At 57.7% G+C, this 18383-nt stretch overlaps 2 protein-coding genes across 2 annotated transcripts; one reads left to right on the forward strand and one right to left on the reverse strand.

Annotated features, from left to right (window-relative positions):
* Positions 1-402: 402 nt before the first annotated feature.
* On the forward strand, positions 403-6944 carry FOXA3 (forkhead box A3). Its single transcript, XM_055551176.1, has 2 exons — positions 403-471; positions 5256-6944. Exons 1-2 carry the CDS (start codon positions 403-405, stop codon positions 6240-6242), a joined length of 1056 nt encoding a protein of 351 aa, XP_055407151.1. The 3' UTR covers positions 6243-6944.
* A 6879-nt stretch (positions 6945-13823) lies between these two features.
* Positions 13824-18346, reverse strand: IRF2BP1 (interferon regulatory factor 2 binding protein 1). The gene has a single exon (XM_055552410.1). The coding sequence runs from the start codon at positions 16476-16478 to the stop codon at positions 14724-14726; it is 1755 nt and encodes a 584-aa protein (XP_055408385.1). The 5' UTR covers positions 16479-18346; the 3' UTR covers positions 13824-14723.
* Between the last annotated feature and the right edge of the window lie 37 nt (positions 18347-18383).

An 18383-nucleotide genomic window follows, 5' to 3' on the forward strand; every position in this document is an offset into this window, starting at 1 on the left:
AAACCCTAAGTAGAAGGGACCTAGAGTTCTGCCCTCGAGGCTTTTAGAATGAGCAATTGTTTCCCAGTTATAGCTCCCTCACTCTTCAGCCGTCCCCAGCTCTCTCGTCCCCGGGCTGCGGATCCCGGCGCCTGAGGTCTCTCTCCTCGCAATCCCGCAGGGGGCGCCCCAATCCGGGCGCACCGCCCTCGGGGAGGCGGGAGGGGAGCCTAGGGCGGGCGAGGGCGGGGGTGTCCCGGCTATAAAGCGTGGCCGCCTCCCGCGGCGCCCGGGACGACTGGGACCCTGGGCGGTCGGACGGACGGGCGCGGGTCGGAACTCGGGCAGTGCCGGCCGAGAGATCCGAAACTCTCGGTTCTCCCCGGGCCGGAGAGGGGGTGGGTGGGGGCGCAGGCCCGGGGGATGCTGGGCTCGGTGAAGATGGAGGCCCACGACCTGGCCGAGTGGAGCTACTACCCGGAGGCGGGCGAGGTGTGTCCTCGGGGATGGCGGAGCGGGAATTGGCGGGGGGGGGGGGGGGGGGGGGGGGCGGGGGGGGCGGGCAGGAATCAGGGTGCGGGGTTAAATGGGGGTAAGGACCTGGGTGTGGACTCAAACGGTGGCCCCAAATAGACCTGGGAGCGGGGGAACTGGACACACGGAGACCAGGTGTAAGGAGTCAGAGACGGGGGACAATGCATGGGAGCGCGGTTTAGGCAGACTTGTCGGAGTGAGGGCTTAAATGGGAGTAAGGAAGATTCTGCCAAGGGTCAAGTCATAGCTCATACGTGAGGGCTGAGTGTCAGGGACCCAAAGTAAAAGGAATTAAAATGAATAAACCAAAGATAGGAAATCAGAGCTGAGGGATTAGGCAACGGAGTTCAAAATTAGGGGGAAATATAGTGAATGAGAGATGGGAGAGGGAGGTCACCATTAAGAGAAGTCTGAGCTGAGAGCTCAGGGTTAGAATTTAGTGTTAAAGATGGGGGTCTGAGGTAGATGTAAGAATTGGGGTTCTGGGATAAGGATTGGGGTTGAGTTCTATTTTAAAGTTAGAAATAGGGGTAGGTGCTCAAGGATAAGAGATGAAGGTGGTCAGAGATGAAGCTTGGTTTGGGGAGTGTGAAATAACAGGTGATTTAAGAGCTGGGGCTCAGATAGATAAGGGGCCAGATGCAGTCAGAGTCGGGATCCTGAGAGCAGGGGGTAGGGGCAACAGCATTGGCAGCAGAGGGGGTCAGTCTCCACCTAGCAGGTCCCTACTATTGACCCTCACCCCTCCCAGCTGAACTTCAAGGGTCTAAGTGTTACTAGAGAAACCCTCAGCAGGGATTCTCCTTGCTGGAGTCTGGAGAGTTTCAGATTTCGCCCACCCCCGACCCACCCCACCTTCCACTGATCTCCACAAACTGCTAATGTACTCACCAGTCCCATCTCGGACAGGACAAGACTTCCCTGGAATAGGGGGCAGAGAACAATAATTCGCTTGCCCTAGCTGATGGAAAGTCCTCCCCCAGGTCTAACTTGCATTCCTGTTGCTGCAAGGACTCCGTCTTAACCTGCTTACTCTCTAGTCAACATTATGAAGTGGAGGGGGGACAGGGTCCTAGCCAGAAGGTTATGGGGGTCTGGATACTTGGGTTTCTAACCTGTATGGGGACTGTGGGCCTGAGGTGGGATGTGGGACTGCAAGGGTTGAGTTCTCCAAAGACACTAAAATCTGGGGTTTACATGGGCCCCAGCGTGCCTGAGTTCTGGGTCTGGGGTTTGAAGCTGTAGGGTGGGACTCCTGGATACCCAGGCCTGCAAGGCTTGGCAAGGTGCCCAGGAGGGGCCAGTCCTGGGGCTGTGGAGGTGTGAGGTGCACGTGGGGTGGGGCAGGGAAGGGGTTGGGAGCATTGAGAGGTGGAGGCAATGTCGGTTCTAGGGTGGGGAAGGCAGAGACCAGGTTGGTGGTAGAGGCTCCCAGGTGGTAGGAGAATCTCAGCTGAACGCCTTGCATAGTTCAGATCCTGGGGGTGTGCTCTAAGGATACCAGCTACAAATCAGTGTTTTGGAGGTGTATCTTAAAAAGTAAATTGTGGGGCTCTAGGCTGAAGGAGTCATTATTCGGGGCACAGCCTGAAGCTTAGGGGACAAGGTGTGTGGAAATTGTCTCTGAAATTGAGGGACAGTCTAGAGATAGTCAGCATTTGGGGGCATATTTTGGAAGAGATGACATGTAGGGGGCTGGAAATGGACATACTGTGTGAGGGTCTCCTCAACCTTCCCATCAACAAAACCACCTCCTCCACCTGGGTCAGAACAATGAGAGGAGAAACTTCTGCACTCACTCAGCAACTGAGCACTGGGGGGAACCCCACACTGCTTCTTGCCCACCACACCCTTCTGCTGGGGTGATGGCACCCCCCTCCACCAGGCTGACTCTTTGTCTGGAGGGAAATTGGAAAGTTATAGTCCTCAGGCATCCCCCCCAGACCCCCGGTTCTCACAAATCAGCTGGTCCAACTGCTCCCCCTCCCCCCATTTTCTAGATGGAGAATCTAAACCCTCTCGGAGTGTAGGGGCCACCTGAGGTCCTAGGCTGGGACCAGGATCAGAAACTAGCTTCTGGCTTCACACCGCCTCCCTGCGCTCCCTGTCACACCCTCCTCCAGAGACAATAAGGAAATGAAAGGGGAGAAATTCCAGCCTCCTGGGGTGGGGGTGCAGGTCCCCTCAGGGCTTTCCCCCCAGTCTCAGCCCCGCCCTCGTAGGGGAGATCCGGTTCAGACCCGGACACTGGGGGTTCATCCCAGCCCCGGGGCGTGTGAAAGCTGACGGTGGATTAGGGCAGCTGGAGGCTTGAGGTCAGACCTCAAGGAGGACTTCCGTGTGGGTGGGGAGCCAGAAAAGAATGGCTCTGGGGTCCCAGTCTGTCTTCCTCTGTGATACAAGAGTCTGACTGAGCTGGAGAAGCATCAGGAGTCATAGAGGGATTCAGGAACTCTCTGTGGATCCCCCTGAGTTCCGACACCTCCCCTCTCTCTGAAGGACCCTCTTCCCTTACTTTTGGTGAGGGACCAGAGCCAGCCAACCATAGGGGAGACCAGTGCATGGGGGAGGGGAATAGCTGTGGTTCCAATTTCAATGTGAGACTTCTAGAGAGACGGTGGTGCCCAGGGAAGGGGCAGAAAGATGCAAAGATGTACTGAAGGAGGAAGAAAGAGAGGGGTGGGTGGGAAAGGAGCGGGGTAATCAGATAGAGAGTTCCAAGGACTGGAGAAAGAGGTGTGAGAGAGATGGGCAGGGGCAGAGGAAGAGAGAGATGGGGGCTGTGAGTGTCTTTTTGTGCGAAAAGAAAGGCAGAGGAGGGAGAGAAAGAGATGGAGGAGAGAGAGACAGAGATAAAGGGAGAGAGCGTGGGGGCAGGGGGAGAGACAGAGGAGGGAGGGAAGAGAGGGAAGGAGTGTAGAGGTACCGAGACAGGGAAGGAGATGAACAGACACATATAATGCCAACAGGGAGAGTCAAAGAGACATAAGAAGAAAGAGCTACCTGGATAGACACGCGAAAAAAGACAAGGGAGAGTTTCTCTACTGGAATGCAGACCTGGGGTTGGTTATCACCTGTCTCTGGCTCCCTGAGTGATCCTGGCAGTTCCTTTTTCTCTCTGGGCCTTGGTCTGTGCAGACACTTAAGTGACGGGGCGGGGAGCGGGGGTGAGATGGGGCACACCGACTCAGTGGTGGTTCCCATCAGAGCTAGAGCAGCACCCCCAGTGCCATGAGACCCACCCCGCCCCCCGGCGCAGGAAGCAGGACAGACAGATGGAATATTGCCAGAGAATGAATGGAAGGCTGGATGAAATGCTCACAGAATGAGAAGTCCCCATCCACCACGCTTTGTACTTTCCTTACTTATCTTGTTCACTTTCTGCTAGACTGACAGCTCCCTGAGAGCAGGCGTTTCCGAGTCTTGGTCACTGCTTTTATAGCTGGATCCAGAACACCCGTGTGGAGCCAGACTGCCTGGATTCAGGATCCCAGTTCTTCTCCTTCCTTGCTGTGTGACTCCTGGACAATCTCTCTGGGGCCTCAGCTTGCTCAGCTGAAAAATGGGTGTCATGATAGCACTTCCCCCCTAGTGTGGTCACAAGGATGAGAGCAGAACTTTCCTGGGAAGTGCCTGGAGTAGTGCCTGGCACACAGTAGGTGGTCAGTTGAATATTTGAGAGACGAGATAGTTACTTACAAAGACATAGCAATGTCTACCTTATTTCACTGAGCTAAGATGCATGTTTTCCCCCCATTTCAACCTTTCTGAAAATGGAATGGGTTTTACAGTCAGTGGTGTCTGGAGATTATAACTGACAATGTTTTTTTCCATTCTTATTGACACTTAAAATACTACTGAAGCTTAGATTTGATGACATTTAATAAACAGATGATGTATATTAGGTGGAAATATGTGATTTCTGATTTTCAGGTGCTTTGACTTATAAAGCTATAATTTTATAACCTAAAAGATGGATAGAAAGTACATACGTAGATTCCATTATTAGATAAATCAGCATTTCTCAATTTTTTTTCTTTTTGGTCTCAGGACCTCGTCACACTCTTAAAATTATTGAGGACCCCAAACAGTTTTTATTGATCAGGGTTATATTGGTTGTTACCACATTCAAAGTGAAAACTGAGACATTTTAAAAATAGGCATTCATTCATTTAAAAATAGCAACAATGTGTTAGTGTAAGCAGTGTGTATTTTTATTAAAATAACTGTATTTCAGAACATCGAAGGAGAGGAGGGGCACAGTGACATTTTTGCCTGTCTCTTTAGTGTCTGGTTCAGTAGAAGCCAGCTCGATTTTCCTAGCTGCTCCTACCTTTGGTCTGTTGCAATATTCCATGTCATGTGGACGCTGGAAAACTCCACTGTAAGCTTGTGAGAGTAACCAAGTGAAAAAGGTTAGTCATATCTTGGCATTATACGAAAATGGTTTGACCTCGCTGGTCCCCCAAAAAGAGTCTCAGACAACTCCCCAGGGTCTCCTGGACCACACTTTGAGAACCACTTAAAGCCTGTGCACTCCAGGACATGAGATGTGGGAGATGGGGAGAGGGGTGCGTGAAGAGGGGGCAGAGAGAGACTTGAAGAGACAACCATTTACAGAAGCAGGTAAAGATGGAAGAGCAAGAGGCACAGACAGAGGGACCCAGAATGGGTCCAGCCACGCTTTGCTTACCAACAGAGTAGAGACTCACCACTTGCCATCTCTCCTTCTCTCCCTGTAGGTCTATTCTCCAGTGACCCCAGTACCCACCATGGCCCCCCTCAACTCCTACATGACCCTGAACCCGCTGAGCTCTCCCTACCCCCCAGGGGGGCTGCCTGCCTCTCCGCTGCCCACTGGACCCCTGGCGCCCCCAGCCCCCACAGCGCCCCTGGCGCCCACCTTCCCAGGCCTGGGTGCCAGCACTGGTGGAGGTAGCAGCTCAGGGTACGGGGGCCCGGGCCCGGGGCTGGTCCACGGGAAGGAGATGCCGAAAGGGTACCGGCGGCCCCTGGCCCACGCCAAGCCGCCCTACTCCTACATCTCGCTCATCACCATGGCCATCCAGCAGGCGCCGGGCAAGATGCTTACCCTGAGCGAGATCTACCAGTGGATCATGGACCTCTTCCCGTACTATCGCGAGAACCAGCAGCGCTGGCAGAACTCCATCCGCCACTCGCTGTCTTTCAACGACTGCTTCGTCAAGGTGGCGCGCTCCCCGGACAAGCCGGGCAAGGGTTCCTACTGGGCTCTGCACCCCAGCTCAGGTAACATGTTTGAGAACGGCTGCTACCTACGCCGCCAGAAGCGCTTCAAGCTGGAGGAGAAGGTGAAGAAAGGGGGCGGCGGGAGCTCGGCCTCCAGGAACAGTGCGGGGTCGGCCTCCGCGGCTGCCGCCCCTGCCGCCACTGTGGCCTCCACGCCGCAGCCGCAGCCCCCGCCCCCTGAGCCGGAGGCCCAGGGTGGGGACGAGGTGGGGGCTCTGGACTGTGGCTCGCCCGCTGCTCCCTCCACACCCTACTTCACTGGCCTGGAGCTCCCAGGGGAGCTAAAGCTGGATGCGCCCTACAACTTCAATCACCCTTTCTCCATCAACAACCTGATGTCGGAACAGTCGCCAGCACCCCCCAAGCTGGACGTGGGATTTGGGGGCTACGGGGCAGAGGGTGGGGAGCCTGGGGTCTACTACCAGGGCCTCTATTCCCGCTCTCTGCTTAACGCATCCTAGCAGGGGTGGGGTGGGAGCGTGCTGGGTGGGATATGGCTGTACCTCATACCATCGGGCTCTTGGGGCCTGACCTTCCCCGGAGACACCTTGCTCGCCCAGTCTGTCAACATCTTGGTTGGTCTACTGCTCACCGTGGTGACTGCCATCACTGTGGGCATCATGTTGATCCACTGAGTACTGATAGCTGCCACTGACATCGTGGTAGGCCCACTGAGTACTGTGAAGACTGCCATACTGATTGATGTGATGAGGTTGACCTGTTGGGTCTTCAGATGGCCACCCTCTGGGATGACTTCTTGGTTGGCCCCTTGGGTGCTGTGATGCCCAGCCTCTTGGCTGAGCCTCTGGATGTGATGGTGGCACCGTTTTGGTTATGTCTTTGGCCCATTGGGTGCTACGATGGCCACCATATTGATGGTCTGCCATCACCCATGTACCGCTGTGCAACATAATGGCCACCACAGCCCCGGTGTTGGCCATGTCATCCCTGTCTCTGGTGTGAGCTGAGTGAGAGGTAGAGATGAGGATACTCCTTGTTTGTTGTTGTTGTTGTTTTTTCCTGGAGCCCATTCTCCCTCTGATCCAGGAGAAACCAAAAAGGACTGGTTAGGGTGTGGAGGATTTCTACTAAAGTCTGGTTCTTGCCGGGGAAGGGGGATACTGGCTGTGTTTGACCATTAAAGGCACCATTTCTGCCTCTTATTGAATGTATCTTTTCCTTAGCCAGTGGGCCCTTCGAGGCTGAAACAACTGAATTGCTGTGTCCTGTCCCCTCTCCTTCCTGCCCCCAAGAGCCGTTTGCCTCTGGGGGAAGGGCTGGGGGAGGCATCGACCTGACCTTTGGCTCTTTGCTGTCCCTGACCCCAAGGACAGTTTGCTCACAGATAGCAGCCCCCGCAGCCGTGGGGCTGGGGCAGCAGGCGGAGGTGGCTCTGAAGTGACCAAGGCCATCTCCCCACCCCCACTCTCTCGACACATGCCTCTAGCACTGAGGTTTAGAGAGCCCTGGGACCACTCAATTTTTGGTTAAGCTGGAGGGGAGGAGGAGGAGGAGGAGGGACAAATGAGGTGCCAACTGAAGGAGACTGTGTGTGTGTGTGTGTAAACGCGCGTGCACGTTTGTGCGCCTGTGCTTCTGTGGGTCATAGGGTATCGCTACAGCCATTGAGGTCCCCGTGGTCTGCTGTGGGTGTTACCTATGGCTTGTATCCCGTAATTGTGTTAGTTTCTATGTCCGTCCTCTGTGTGCTTACTGTAGATGTCTCAGGATACCAGACTGCTGTGCGTCTGCCTTGTTTTGTGTGTGTGTGGTTCTCTGACACACCTATCCCTGGGACCCTCTGGGTCTCACACTGTTGGATGTGTGTGTCTGTACGTCCCTTTGTCTACTTGCCTGCTGCCTCAAGGAGTCTGCCTGTGCCTACTTCGGTGGTGTGGGTCATTGTGTGTTTCATGTGTATTTCTGTGAGTCAGCATCTGTCTGTATGTCTTCTAAAAAGTTATGTCTCTGTGACTTATGCCTGGCTTTGCCACCTCCCTGTCACTGCTGTGGCTGTGTGTGAGTGTATATTGGCTGGCTCTAGTGTGTCTGTGTCTCTTTCACATGCAGGTGTGGGGAAAAGGAGCTGACTCTTCCTTTGGGCGCTGGGGGCCTCTGGGTTTGGGGTCTAGGGGCTTCTATTCATCTAGGTCTCTGCCTAGGCCCTGAGTCTGGTATCTGTGGCTCCGATGTCCCTGAGGGCATGGCTCTCTGAGAAACATAGGTGTGTTTTTCACGGCCCTTATTTCACAGGGTGGAAACTGAGGCCCAGAATGGGAAAGGCCGGGGCCGAGGTCATGCCGCCAGGCTGGCTGGAGCAGGTGTCTTTTCCTTAGTTTGTATTTGCCTTTCATGGCTGTTGGCTCTGTAGCCACTCATTCATTTAGTCAGTCCATTCAAAGACCAAAAGCTGTTTCTTTACGTGTGTGTGTGTGTGTGTGTATGAGAAAGTGACAGAGAGACAGACGGAGGACAGAAGGGAGAGGGATGTTTCTTCCACTTCCTGTGTGTCCATCTGTCTGTCCCCTAGTGTCATCTATGTCCCTACTTGTCTCTGTGTCTTAATCTCTGTCCTTTGGTTTGTGGGCAGCTCGCACATCCTCTGTGCATCTGTCTCTCGAATGTTCTGCCTTGCTCTCTCTCTCTCTCTCATCCTCTCCATTCCTCTGAGTCTGTCCCTCCCTCCCTGTCTGAATGCTCCCTCCTTCCCTTGGGGCTCTAAGTCTTCCCCTCTTGGGGTCTGCCTCCCTCCACTCCCTTGGTTCTCCGGCCTCTCTCCTCCTCCTTTGGCCTCCCTCTCCCGGCTCCCTGAGTTTCCGCCTCTACCTGCCACCTCTCGGGCCAGGCCCTCTATTTCTGTCACCATGCCCGCCCCGCCGGCTGCGTGTCACCCCCCCGCCCCCTGCCGCGCTGGCTCCCCGTCAGCCGTCCCACCAGCCTCGCTGTCCTGGGCAGGCTGGGGAATTCCTCCTGGTTCCTGGAAAAAACAACTGGTGCCGAGAGAAAGGCCCTCAGTCTCCCCGGGTGCCCGCCCCCCTCCCTCGGGCCTGGGGGTCTCTCCCGGAGTCCGCCGGCCTGAGGCAGGAAGCCCTGCGGTTTCTGGCTTCTCCCAGGCGGCCTCCGGATCTGGCCCCCGCCCCCCGGCCAACAGCCCAAATATTATTCCGCAGGAGGAGTCGGTGGCGGCCGGAGGAGGCCCAGGCTGAAAGAGGCTTTCAGGGCGGCCAGGCCTGGGGCTTCCTGTCCCCAGGCTCAGGCCTCAGGCCGCCCCAGTGGGGACCTCAGGTGGCCGGAGGGGCGGGTGTTGTTGTAGGGTCCTGGGGGGGAGGGTGGGGCCGTCCGTCAGGGTGTCTGGTGGCCACTGGCTCGGCCGGCGTGGGCAGGTGTGACCCCCACCCCAGGGACAGCCGGCGGGCGGCCAGCATGGAAAAGTACCACGGTCACACATGGGACGCACGGACAGACATGAAGACGCTGGGGGTCAGGGACGGAGGGACAGCACGGGGACACGGAGAAGCCTGGGCTGGGACAGACGGACCTGGGCACGGCTCGTGGCTTTGGGTGACGTGGTCCAAGGGAGGAGCCCGTGGGTGGGGAAACAGAGGGCAAGGCAGGGTCCCTGCTGTGAGCAGAGAGCCACCTGCCTCAGAAAACGTGAGACGATGATGGCGAAGAAGAAGAGAAACGAAACGATAACAACAGTTACTCAGGCGCACCACGTGTCTGGCATCGTGGAAGCACCTGACAGTGGAGCCAGTCCTTCCCACCACCCATTTTATTACTGGGAAAACTGAGGCATGAAGAAGTAACTTGTCCAAGGTCACACAGGTGGTGAGTGGGGAGCTAGAACTTGAACCCGGGCCCAGAGCTGGGGCCCTAAATCAGGGCGCTGTTCTAGAGGGGTAAGAGCAGCACAGCGGGGCCCTGGGGTCCCAAGCCCTCCCCCATGCTCAGCCCCACTCACACCCCGCAACCAGAGGCCGAGGGGGCACCCCAGAAGCCAGCAGTCCGGGAGTCAATGTCAGTGTGTACCTTGGTGTCAGCGTGTCACTGTCATGGCGTCTGCAGGCCTCCGTGTTACTCCGTGATCTGTGTGGTCAGTGTGTGAGCGAGTGCTGCGTGCGTCCGTGTGTCTTGGCATCAGGGTCTTGTTGCTGGGTTTCCGTGGGTGTTTGTGTCGCGGTGTCTGCATGTGTGTCCCTGTGCTGCTGTCGTCTGCAGTGTGTCTGCCTGTGTTCCCGGTCTCTGTGTTTTGTCGCCATGTCTCTGAGCTCACTGTGTTTGCCCACTGCTGTGTCCTGGTGCCTGTCACCATGTCTATTACAGCGTGTCTCTGTCACTGGCTTCTGTGGGTCTGTTTATGTCTCGGACGCTCTGGGTCTGCCTATATCTGTCCCTGTGTGTCACTGTGTCTGTCCCCCTATGTGTCACCATCTACCCAGGTGTCCCATGGGTTTTACTCACCACCCAGGCCACAGGTGGGCGTGTCAGGCCCACTGGTGCCCAGAGCTGCAGCCCAGCCCATCCCACCCTCGCCCTGCCATGGGCCAGGCTGGGCGCCTGTTTGCAATGCCTGCCCCAGGTAAACACCAAGATCCGGAACACAAAGGCCACCTCCCTCATCTCCGCTCCCTGCCCCTTAGCCTGCCCTGGACTGGGCTGGCCCAGAGCCCCACAGGCGGTGCCCCTAAACTGTAGATGTGCCCTGACCCTTCCCCCACCCACGGTCCCCCACCTTCCCAAGCCCCCAGCCTTGGCCTTTGCCTGCCTGCTTCTCTTTGTCGCTCCCTGGCTGTCTGCTGGCCTCTCGGCTTCTTTCTGTCCCTACTTCCTCTCACCTGCATTTCTCTGTGGTTCATTCTCTGGAATGACCCTTGTCTTCATTCTGTCCCATCTACCTTGGACTTTTTTTCTGTCTTTTCTCAGGGAAATCTGATCTCCTTTCCTATCTGTCTCTGATTGAGCCCTCCGACTCTCTCTGGCACCTGGATTTTAACTTGGGGCCACAATCTGCCAGCCTCTTCCTATTTCTCTCGAACCTTGTAAGTCCCTCTCACCCGGAACCGCTCAGTCTTGGTCACTGTCTCTGAGGCCCCAGACCCCACAGGAGCAAACCTCTGCTCTACCAGGGTCCTTAGGGGGGTACTGTGTGGCCCCTAGCCTCCCACCCCAGCTCACTGGTAGATATATATATATATATAAAGGTATATGTACATATTATTTATATCTGTACCCAGGGGCAGGAGGGGCAGACACTGGAGCCTTTGTGTAGCCGCTGCCCGCTGCCTGCCCGCCCGCCACTCCTCTCTCTTCGTCCCTGCGCCCGCCCGCCCTTACTCCCCCCGCACAGAAAGCTTCCTGTGGGGCCTGCCAGCTTCCTCTGCCTGAGGTGTGAGTGGGCATGCCACAGGGCAAGGCGGGCAGGGGGGACTGGGGGATTTTTCCAGCTCCTAGGAAGGTTTCCGGGTGGGGAGGCCTCTGGAAGGAATGGGACTTCTCAGCTGGGCTGCTGTCTGTCTGTCTGTGTCTGCCTGTCTGCTGTCCCTGGGCGTCCTGGGTCCTTAACCTGGCTTCTCCCTGGGAGTTTGTCCATCCAGCTCATGTCATTCTGACTCTTTTCTCTGTCAATCTGCCTCTTATTCCCTCCTGCACACACTGTCACTGGGCGTCTATACTAGGCCCTCTGTTGAGCCCTGGACACAGAGCTGAACAGGATGCTGTCCATCTCAGCTGATTCCTTGCTTTTTCGGTCCCATTCGTTTCATCTCTTCTCTCAGGGCTTGAAACCCTCTACTTGTTCCCATTAAAAGAAAATCCAAAGTCCTTCCTGTGAACCACAGGACCCTCCATGTGCCCCTACGATCCCGCTGACCTCAGTTGTACGTCTCTCCCTGTTGCCAGAGCTGCACTGACTGCCTGGCTGCTTCTGGAGCGAACCATGCAGGTGCCCACCTCAGGGCCTTTGCACATGCTATTCTCCCAGAGTGTTCCTGGCTTTCTCCCTCATCTCCTTTAGTTTTTAGTGTCATCTTAGAAAGCCCTGCCTCCCTTTTTAAAATACCAATCTCTGGCACTTCCCTGGAGGTCCAGTGGTTAGGACTCTGCACCTCCACCACAGGGGGCATGAGTTCGATCCCTGATCGGGAGCTGAGATCCACAATTTATGGGTCAGTATCTCCCACCTGAACGTCAGCTGCATGAGAACAGAGATGGCATTCTGTTCCCTGCTGTATCCCCAGCACCTACAGCAGGGCTGGTCACACAGTGGGTGCTGAATAAACATTTCTTGAAGGAAAGAAATCCATTAATCTATCCATCCTTTAAACAGCCAGCGCTGGGCAAGACTGGGGATTCGGTGGGACTGAGACAGCCTTGATTCTGCCCTTATGGGGCTTGCAGTGCAGTTCTATTAAGATGTAGAATGCTCAGGGCTCGGATAGGGGAGCAGGAACCCAGAAATAGCACCTAACACAGACTGAGGGTCAAGGAGGGCTTCCTGGAGGACATGTCAGCAGAGTTAAGACCTGGAAGGTGAGGACTGAGCCAGGTCTTAATATAGGGACCAAGTGACTGACAGACCCAGCCCTGCCCTTCTTATGTATTAACTCTTTAGTTCAAACCTGTACCTTTTCCTGATTTCACAGCCTCCCCCCTCCCTCTCTCCTCTTTATCATCCTCTTTTTGACTCTCTCTTCTCTCTCCTTTCTCTATTGTTGGCATTTCCTCAGTGTATCTCAGCCTCTCTTAACCAGTTGGGATATTTCTCCTTTCTGAATGTTTGTCTCTGTTTCTACATCTCCCTCATCTCTGAGGGTCTTTCATTGATCTCTCCTTTTTTCTCTCTGGGTCTCTATCTTCTCTCAACGAGTCAGTCTCTACAGCTCCTTCATCACCTCTGTGGCCTCCATCTTTCCCTCAGTCTCTCTCTGTGTCCCTGTCTCTCTTTCATGAAGCCCCTTCATCCACTCACTGATCCCCAAATCACTCCAGAGCCTCTTGGCTCTGGCCCCACCCTGGCCCTGAATGAAGAGGGGCTGATCCAGCCCCCCACACCCACACAGTTCAGGCTGTCTGCTCTGTTAATAGTTAACCCAACCTCTATCTAGAATACACACTGGCCAGGCTGGGGGTGACTCCCCTGCCCCCCACCCACCCACCAGCTGTTCTTAAAGGACCAGGTGTCCTCCACAGGTCTTTAGCCTCCAGGGGCATAGTGCCCTGGCGTCTGAAGTCCTCTTAACTCAGGATGGGGGCAGGGGGAGCTACTCAATACTTGGGTCTGCAGAGCTGGGTCAGGGGAGGCCACAAGATTGCCCAGGAAGGGTGCTCAGGCTTGGAGCTCCATCCAGCGTCTCCCTTGCCCCACACTTATCGCCTTGGTGTATTTAATCAGGGGTGGTTTTCCCAGCCCTGCCCAGAGCCCAGGCTGGCAGTGCCAGGGGTGACAGAACACCTGAGACCTGGTGGCTGGGGGGAGGGAGGGGACCCCCCAGACCAAGAACTGAGGGTGCTGCAGCTACGGAGGACCAGGCCCCAGGGTCCCTAATATTTGGGAGCTGGGACTTGTGGGTGGGACACCTGGGTAACCAACATGGGTCTGGACGTTAAGGCCTTCCAGAGTTGGGTGATATAACAGCTGGGTTCCTGACACCTGGGGCAATCTAGGGCCTCACAGCCGTCTGACAGTCACTCCCCATCTCTCTGGCCACCTGCTGGCCTTTGCACCCCGCTTTCCCCCTTCCCGGAATCTCCACGTCAGGGTCGCGCGAGGGGCGGGGGGTGGGGTGGGGAAGGCCGCTGGGGTGGGGGCTGGGCTCTTGGGGCCGCCCCCTCCCCTTAACCCCTGCTTTGCTGCAGCCCGCTCAGGCCCCGCCCCCTGACGCCAGCGAGCAGGAAGTCCTGGTTAATAATCAGCCGGCCGGGACAGGTGCGGGACAAGGCCGCACACATCAGAGGTGACCGCGGGGGGAGTGCCTTCCACCCGGCCAGTCACGGTGTCTCAGGGAGGCCGCCCTTGAGGCTGATCTCGAGATGGGCGCGCAGTTCAGGGCACCAGCAGGCGAGCAGCACTCACCGTCTTCCCAGGGACCCTGTTTAGTGCACTTCAGGAGGTAAATGTCCTCGCGCAGTTCCCCCTAGCAATCTGGCCTAATTTTCTCCCTACCCAGCAAGAACTCACAGCTGGTCCCTTCTGGGAAGCCTCTTTCCACCCCCCCTCGGGGGCACTGTGTCCTCTACCTTCCGGGGATGGGCCAGACGGGAAACCTAATTCCCGAGCTTGGCTGTGGCTACTATGCAAGAGCCATCCCCTTCCCCCGCCCCGCTCCCCGCGTAAGCCTTAGTTCTGGCATCTGGAAAACGGGCTGATGACTAGAAGGCTCGGCCAGCCTTTGTGAAAACAGCCGGTGAGCCCACCTGAGTGAAGGGCGCCACCTGGAGGCTACAACGCGACGTCCTCTCCCTTGCAGGTTCAGTTTAGTCCCAAAGGGGGCGCAGCATCGCACACAACTAAGGGACCAAGAAGGAAAAAACCCATCTTTCGGTTTATTGAAGGAGGAAAAGGGGGTAAGATGGGGGGGGGGGGGCAATAAAATGCTTTTGCTTCATTTATAAAGAGCGAGATTTCAGGAGGCCCCTTCTCAAGGAGGAGGGGGCCACCTCTCCCTCAACTACAAGCAGCAGCAAAGCCAAGCCAAGGAGGGGAGAGGGAAACCAGAGGGGTCAGGGGACCCCAAACACCCCCTCGGACAGAAGCTTTCTCCCCCCACCCTCAATGCATCTACCCCAAGGGACCCATCTGGGATAAGGAAGTGGGTATGTACACAGGTGAGGGAGGCACAGGCCTGGGTAGGGGAGGGAATAATTTATCCGCAGCAGCGGTGGGTGGCAAGGGGTGGAGGGGGGCGGGGGTGGATGGGCAGTAGACTGGTGGCAGTGGTGGCCTAGGGGTCCCGTTCTTTCTTAACCTTGATGTCTCCAGCAAGGATGGTGGCGATCTCTCCCTGCATGAAGGCCCAGGGGACAGAGGAGCCCACTAGCGGGCACTTGTCTCCGCTGGGGCAGTATACCTCTCCAGCAGGGCCCTGAGCCTTGATGAACTCGCGGGAGCAGGGAAAACAAAACTTATGTCCGGGCACTGAGGGGCACTGGACGAAGTGGGTGTCTTCCAGACGCTCCCGGCAGAGAGTGCAGCACAGGGGGGCCCCAGGGGTCGCCCCGGCGCCACTACCACCCCCGCTAACAGCTTCCGCCCCTGCTGTGGGGCTCACTTCTGCCTCACCGTTGCGGGCCACTAGACGATGCTGGGCTGGAGGCGGGGCCGTGGAGGAGGCGGCGGGGCTGGCACCCCCGGCGCGCACAGGGCCCCCACTCCCGGCAGGGTCCTTGGGGGAGTGGCCCAGGGCCTCCGCCACGTTCTTCAGGGCGGCAATGGGGGAGGGCACACCAGGGGTATCAGCGGAGAATGGGCCGCCGGGTGCCACCCAGTGCCGCTGCTGCTGCTCCTCTGTGGTCATCTTCCCAGCTGCCTCGCCCTCGGGCTCAGGGGAGGCCTTGCGACGGCGTGGAGTGGGAGCCAGATTCCGGGATGGGGCTCGTGGGGGAGGGCCGCAGAGGGCTGCAGGGGCCGGCTCTGGATACTGCTGGGGCAGGGCCTCCGCGGGAGCTGGCTCGCGGAAGCTGCGGACCCCATCCGTTAGCAGCTCCCCCAGCTGGCGCCATTCCCCAGAGCCGTGCCGGCGTTCATATTCGAGGTACTTGAAGCCTGATGAGGCCAGCGCCTTGCCCGGCTCGCGCAGAGCATCATGAAACATCTGGCGAGCGACGGCCAGGACTCCCGCGTACACGTTGCCAGAACCACAGGGGTATTCGGTGAAGAGCTTCAGCTCGAACTCGTAGCCTGGCGGGCGGGCAGTAGCATCGAAGGCGAACACGCGTCCCACCAGCCCGTGATCCTTCTTGAAACGGACATTGAAAGGGGCGCAGGCGGACAGCGCCAGCAGTTGTTCCCGGACGGCTTTGGGGCGCCCGTGCCATTCCTCTGCCCGGCCCCTCATGGCCTCGTTCAGTTCTGCAAGACAGTCCGCATTCCTCTGTTGCTTCTCCTTCTCGAAATCGGAGCCGAAAGCTGGACGGGCAGGACTCAAGCCGGGTGCCAGCGTCAGGCCTCGGCTTCCCAGGCCAGACACTGCAGCTGCTAGCAGCCCGGGGGGCACCAAGCCGGGCATGGAGCCAAGCAGGGCCCTTCGCGCCCCCTCCGCCACAGCCTCTTCACGGCCCAGCCCATTGGCCAGGCGGGACCCCAGGGTGTACTCCAGGGCGGGCGAGGGCAGGGGGAGGCGGCCCGACGATGTGGCCCTGTCATAGCGGTCCTGGCCGGAGACAGCGCCGCCTGTCCCCGACGGCTGGGGCTGAGCCTGTGGAGGCGGCAACTGAGGGCCCTGTGCGGCGGCGGCAGCCAGGTCCTTAGTGGCCGGGTGCTTGAGGGCCGGGGGCCCCGGCGAACGGCCCTCGGGGAGCACGTGGCTGCGCTTGAGCTGGCGGGCGGCATCAATGAGCAGCTCGATGCGATCCGCGCCCTCGAAGTTCACGCATCCGCGGCACACGGCTTCACTGAAGTCCCACACCATGGCCCACGGCATCTTGGGCAGGTCGCACAGGTAGCACCACTGGCGGCGGGACGCCTGCACGGACGCCATAGCCCCCGCACGCGCCCGTTCGGGCTCTCGCCTTCCACCCGCCGCCGCCGCCGCCGCCGTTCGATCCGCGCCGCCGCCGTTTGATTCGCGTCCCCGGGACCGCGCGAGCCACGGCCAGGCCTTTCGCTCGGCCTCCCCGCGGATCCAGGCCCGGCCCCCCTTCCCCGCCCCCTGGGCCCTAAGCCTTTTTCCTCACTCCCGCCTCCTCGAGAAGACTGGCAGAGGCACGTCGGCGCCCCCGCCGGGTCCAGGCTCCAGGCCGCGGCGCACAGCTCGGGCCCCGCGATGGGCCGCGGGCGCCGCCGCCTCGGGCTCCCGCCTCTCCCGCCGCCGCCGCCGCCGCCGCCTCTTTCTGCCCCAGAGGCCGCTTCGCAGGGAAAGTTACATAACGCACCGGCAAAGCCTTCTGGGAAACGTAGTCCCGCCGGGCCCTGTTCTTAAAGGGGACCGCAGGCTGCAGGATGGTTGGGGCTCGCCGCCTCTCCGTGGCGCAACCGTGATTACTCCTCGCCGCGGGGCAGGGAGTTTGTTTGGTCGTGCCAAGCAGCTGGAGACAAAGGTTGGGGGCGGGGATGTGATACGAATGGTGAGAGCCACCGGGGATTCAGAAATTGCGGGAGGTGGACAGGCATCCGGTTTCTTACTCCGACTTGCTGTGCAACTTTAGGCAAGTCTTGCCTTCTCTGAAATTCAGTTCCCCGCCCTTCAAAAGGTGGGCCGGCTACCGGTTACTGAAGGCAGCAGCTCGTGGGACGGGGGCGGAGGGGCCTTAACTGGAAGGTTTCAGGGTAGGGGGGACAGGAAGCTGGCGACTCAAGTGTTGGGTAGGGCTGTCCACTTGGCACTTCGTCTTGCCCAGCTCTTGGATATCAGACTCTTAACTGGGGCAAGCGGAGAGGAGAGGACTGAAGGTCTCCGCGTCAGTTGCTTTATCTGCCAAAGGGAGTGGTCGAACGCCCCTAACTGTTCCAGTTCCGCCGGCGCGCTCTGGTCTCCAAAGGGTTACACCGTCAGTTTCTGCGCACCCCGCCGAACTTCACTACAATTCCCGAAATGCTCCGCGGGGTGGACAAACCGACGCACTTCCGCCGCCTGAGAGGTTGATCGAGGCCTTCTTGATTCCCGCTGTCTGTCCACAACCCACCCCCCACCTCAATTTCTGGGGTTTCTGAGCGCCGGGTTGAGAGGAGCTCTCGACCTCTACGGCTCACTAATTTGGAAGGAGAAAATGAGGCCAGATAGCAAGAGTTGGAGGTGGGGCATAGTTTCTGGGGAGCGCAAGAACCAGACCTCGTTTTTCCAACCTTGAGTGCTTACTACCTGATAGGCAAAAGCAGGCTTTTGGGACCCTCGTGCTTCCCGGCGAAGGAACGCTGCAGGGCATGCTTGGAGAAGGGGCGTGTGGAGGAGAGACAGGTTTCCAGATTCTAACCGACATCAGCCTCTTTTCTCTAGGCCTGGGTCTGTTGTTCAGTCGTTAAGCCTTGTTTGACTCTGGCTACCCCATGGATTGTAGGCCGCCAGGCTACTCGAAGAAGTAGGCACGAAGACTGGAGTGGGTTGCCATTTCCTTCTCCAGGGAACCTTCCTGACCCAGACAGGCATCGAACCTACATCTCCTTAATTGGCAGGCAGATTTCCTTACCACTGAGCCACCAGGGAAGCCACCGGGTCTCGTTTGTGCTCCAAGTATCTTAATGACTTGCCAGGGTTGCATTCATTAGCAGTTTTCAAACTAATCAGGGAGCGCCTGCTTCCCCTCCCCTTCATCCCGTTGCAGCCATAGCAGGTCTGTTTCTGTTACCCAGACTTCAGTCTCAGCTGCACAATTTTGTTTACCACTGTTATCATTAACATTTTTCTTGAAGTTAACTCCTATGAAAAAAGGCTATTTACTTCTGCCTT

The sequence above is a fragment of the Bubalus kerabau genome, chromosome 17, assembly GCF_029407905.1.
Source record: "Bubalus kerabau isolate K-KA32 ecotype Philippines breed swamp buffalo chromosome 17, PCC_UOA_SB_1v2, whole genome shotgun sequence".
Classification (NCBI taxonomy): Eukaryota; Metazoa; Chordata; class Mammalia; order Artiodactyla; family Bovidae; genus Bubalus; species Bubalus kerabau.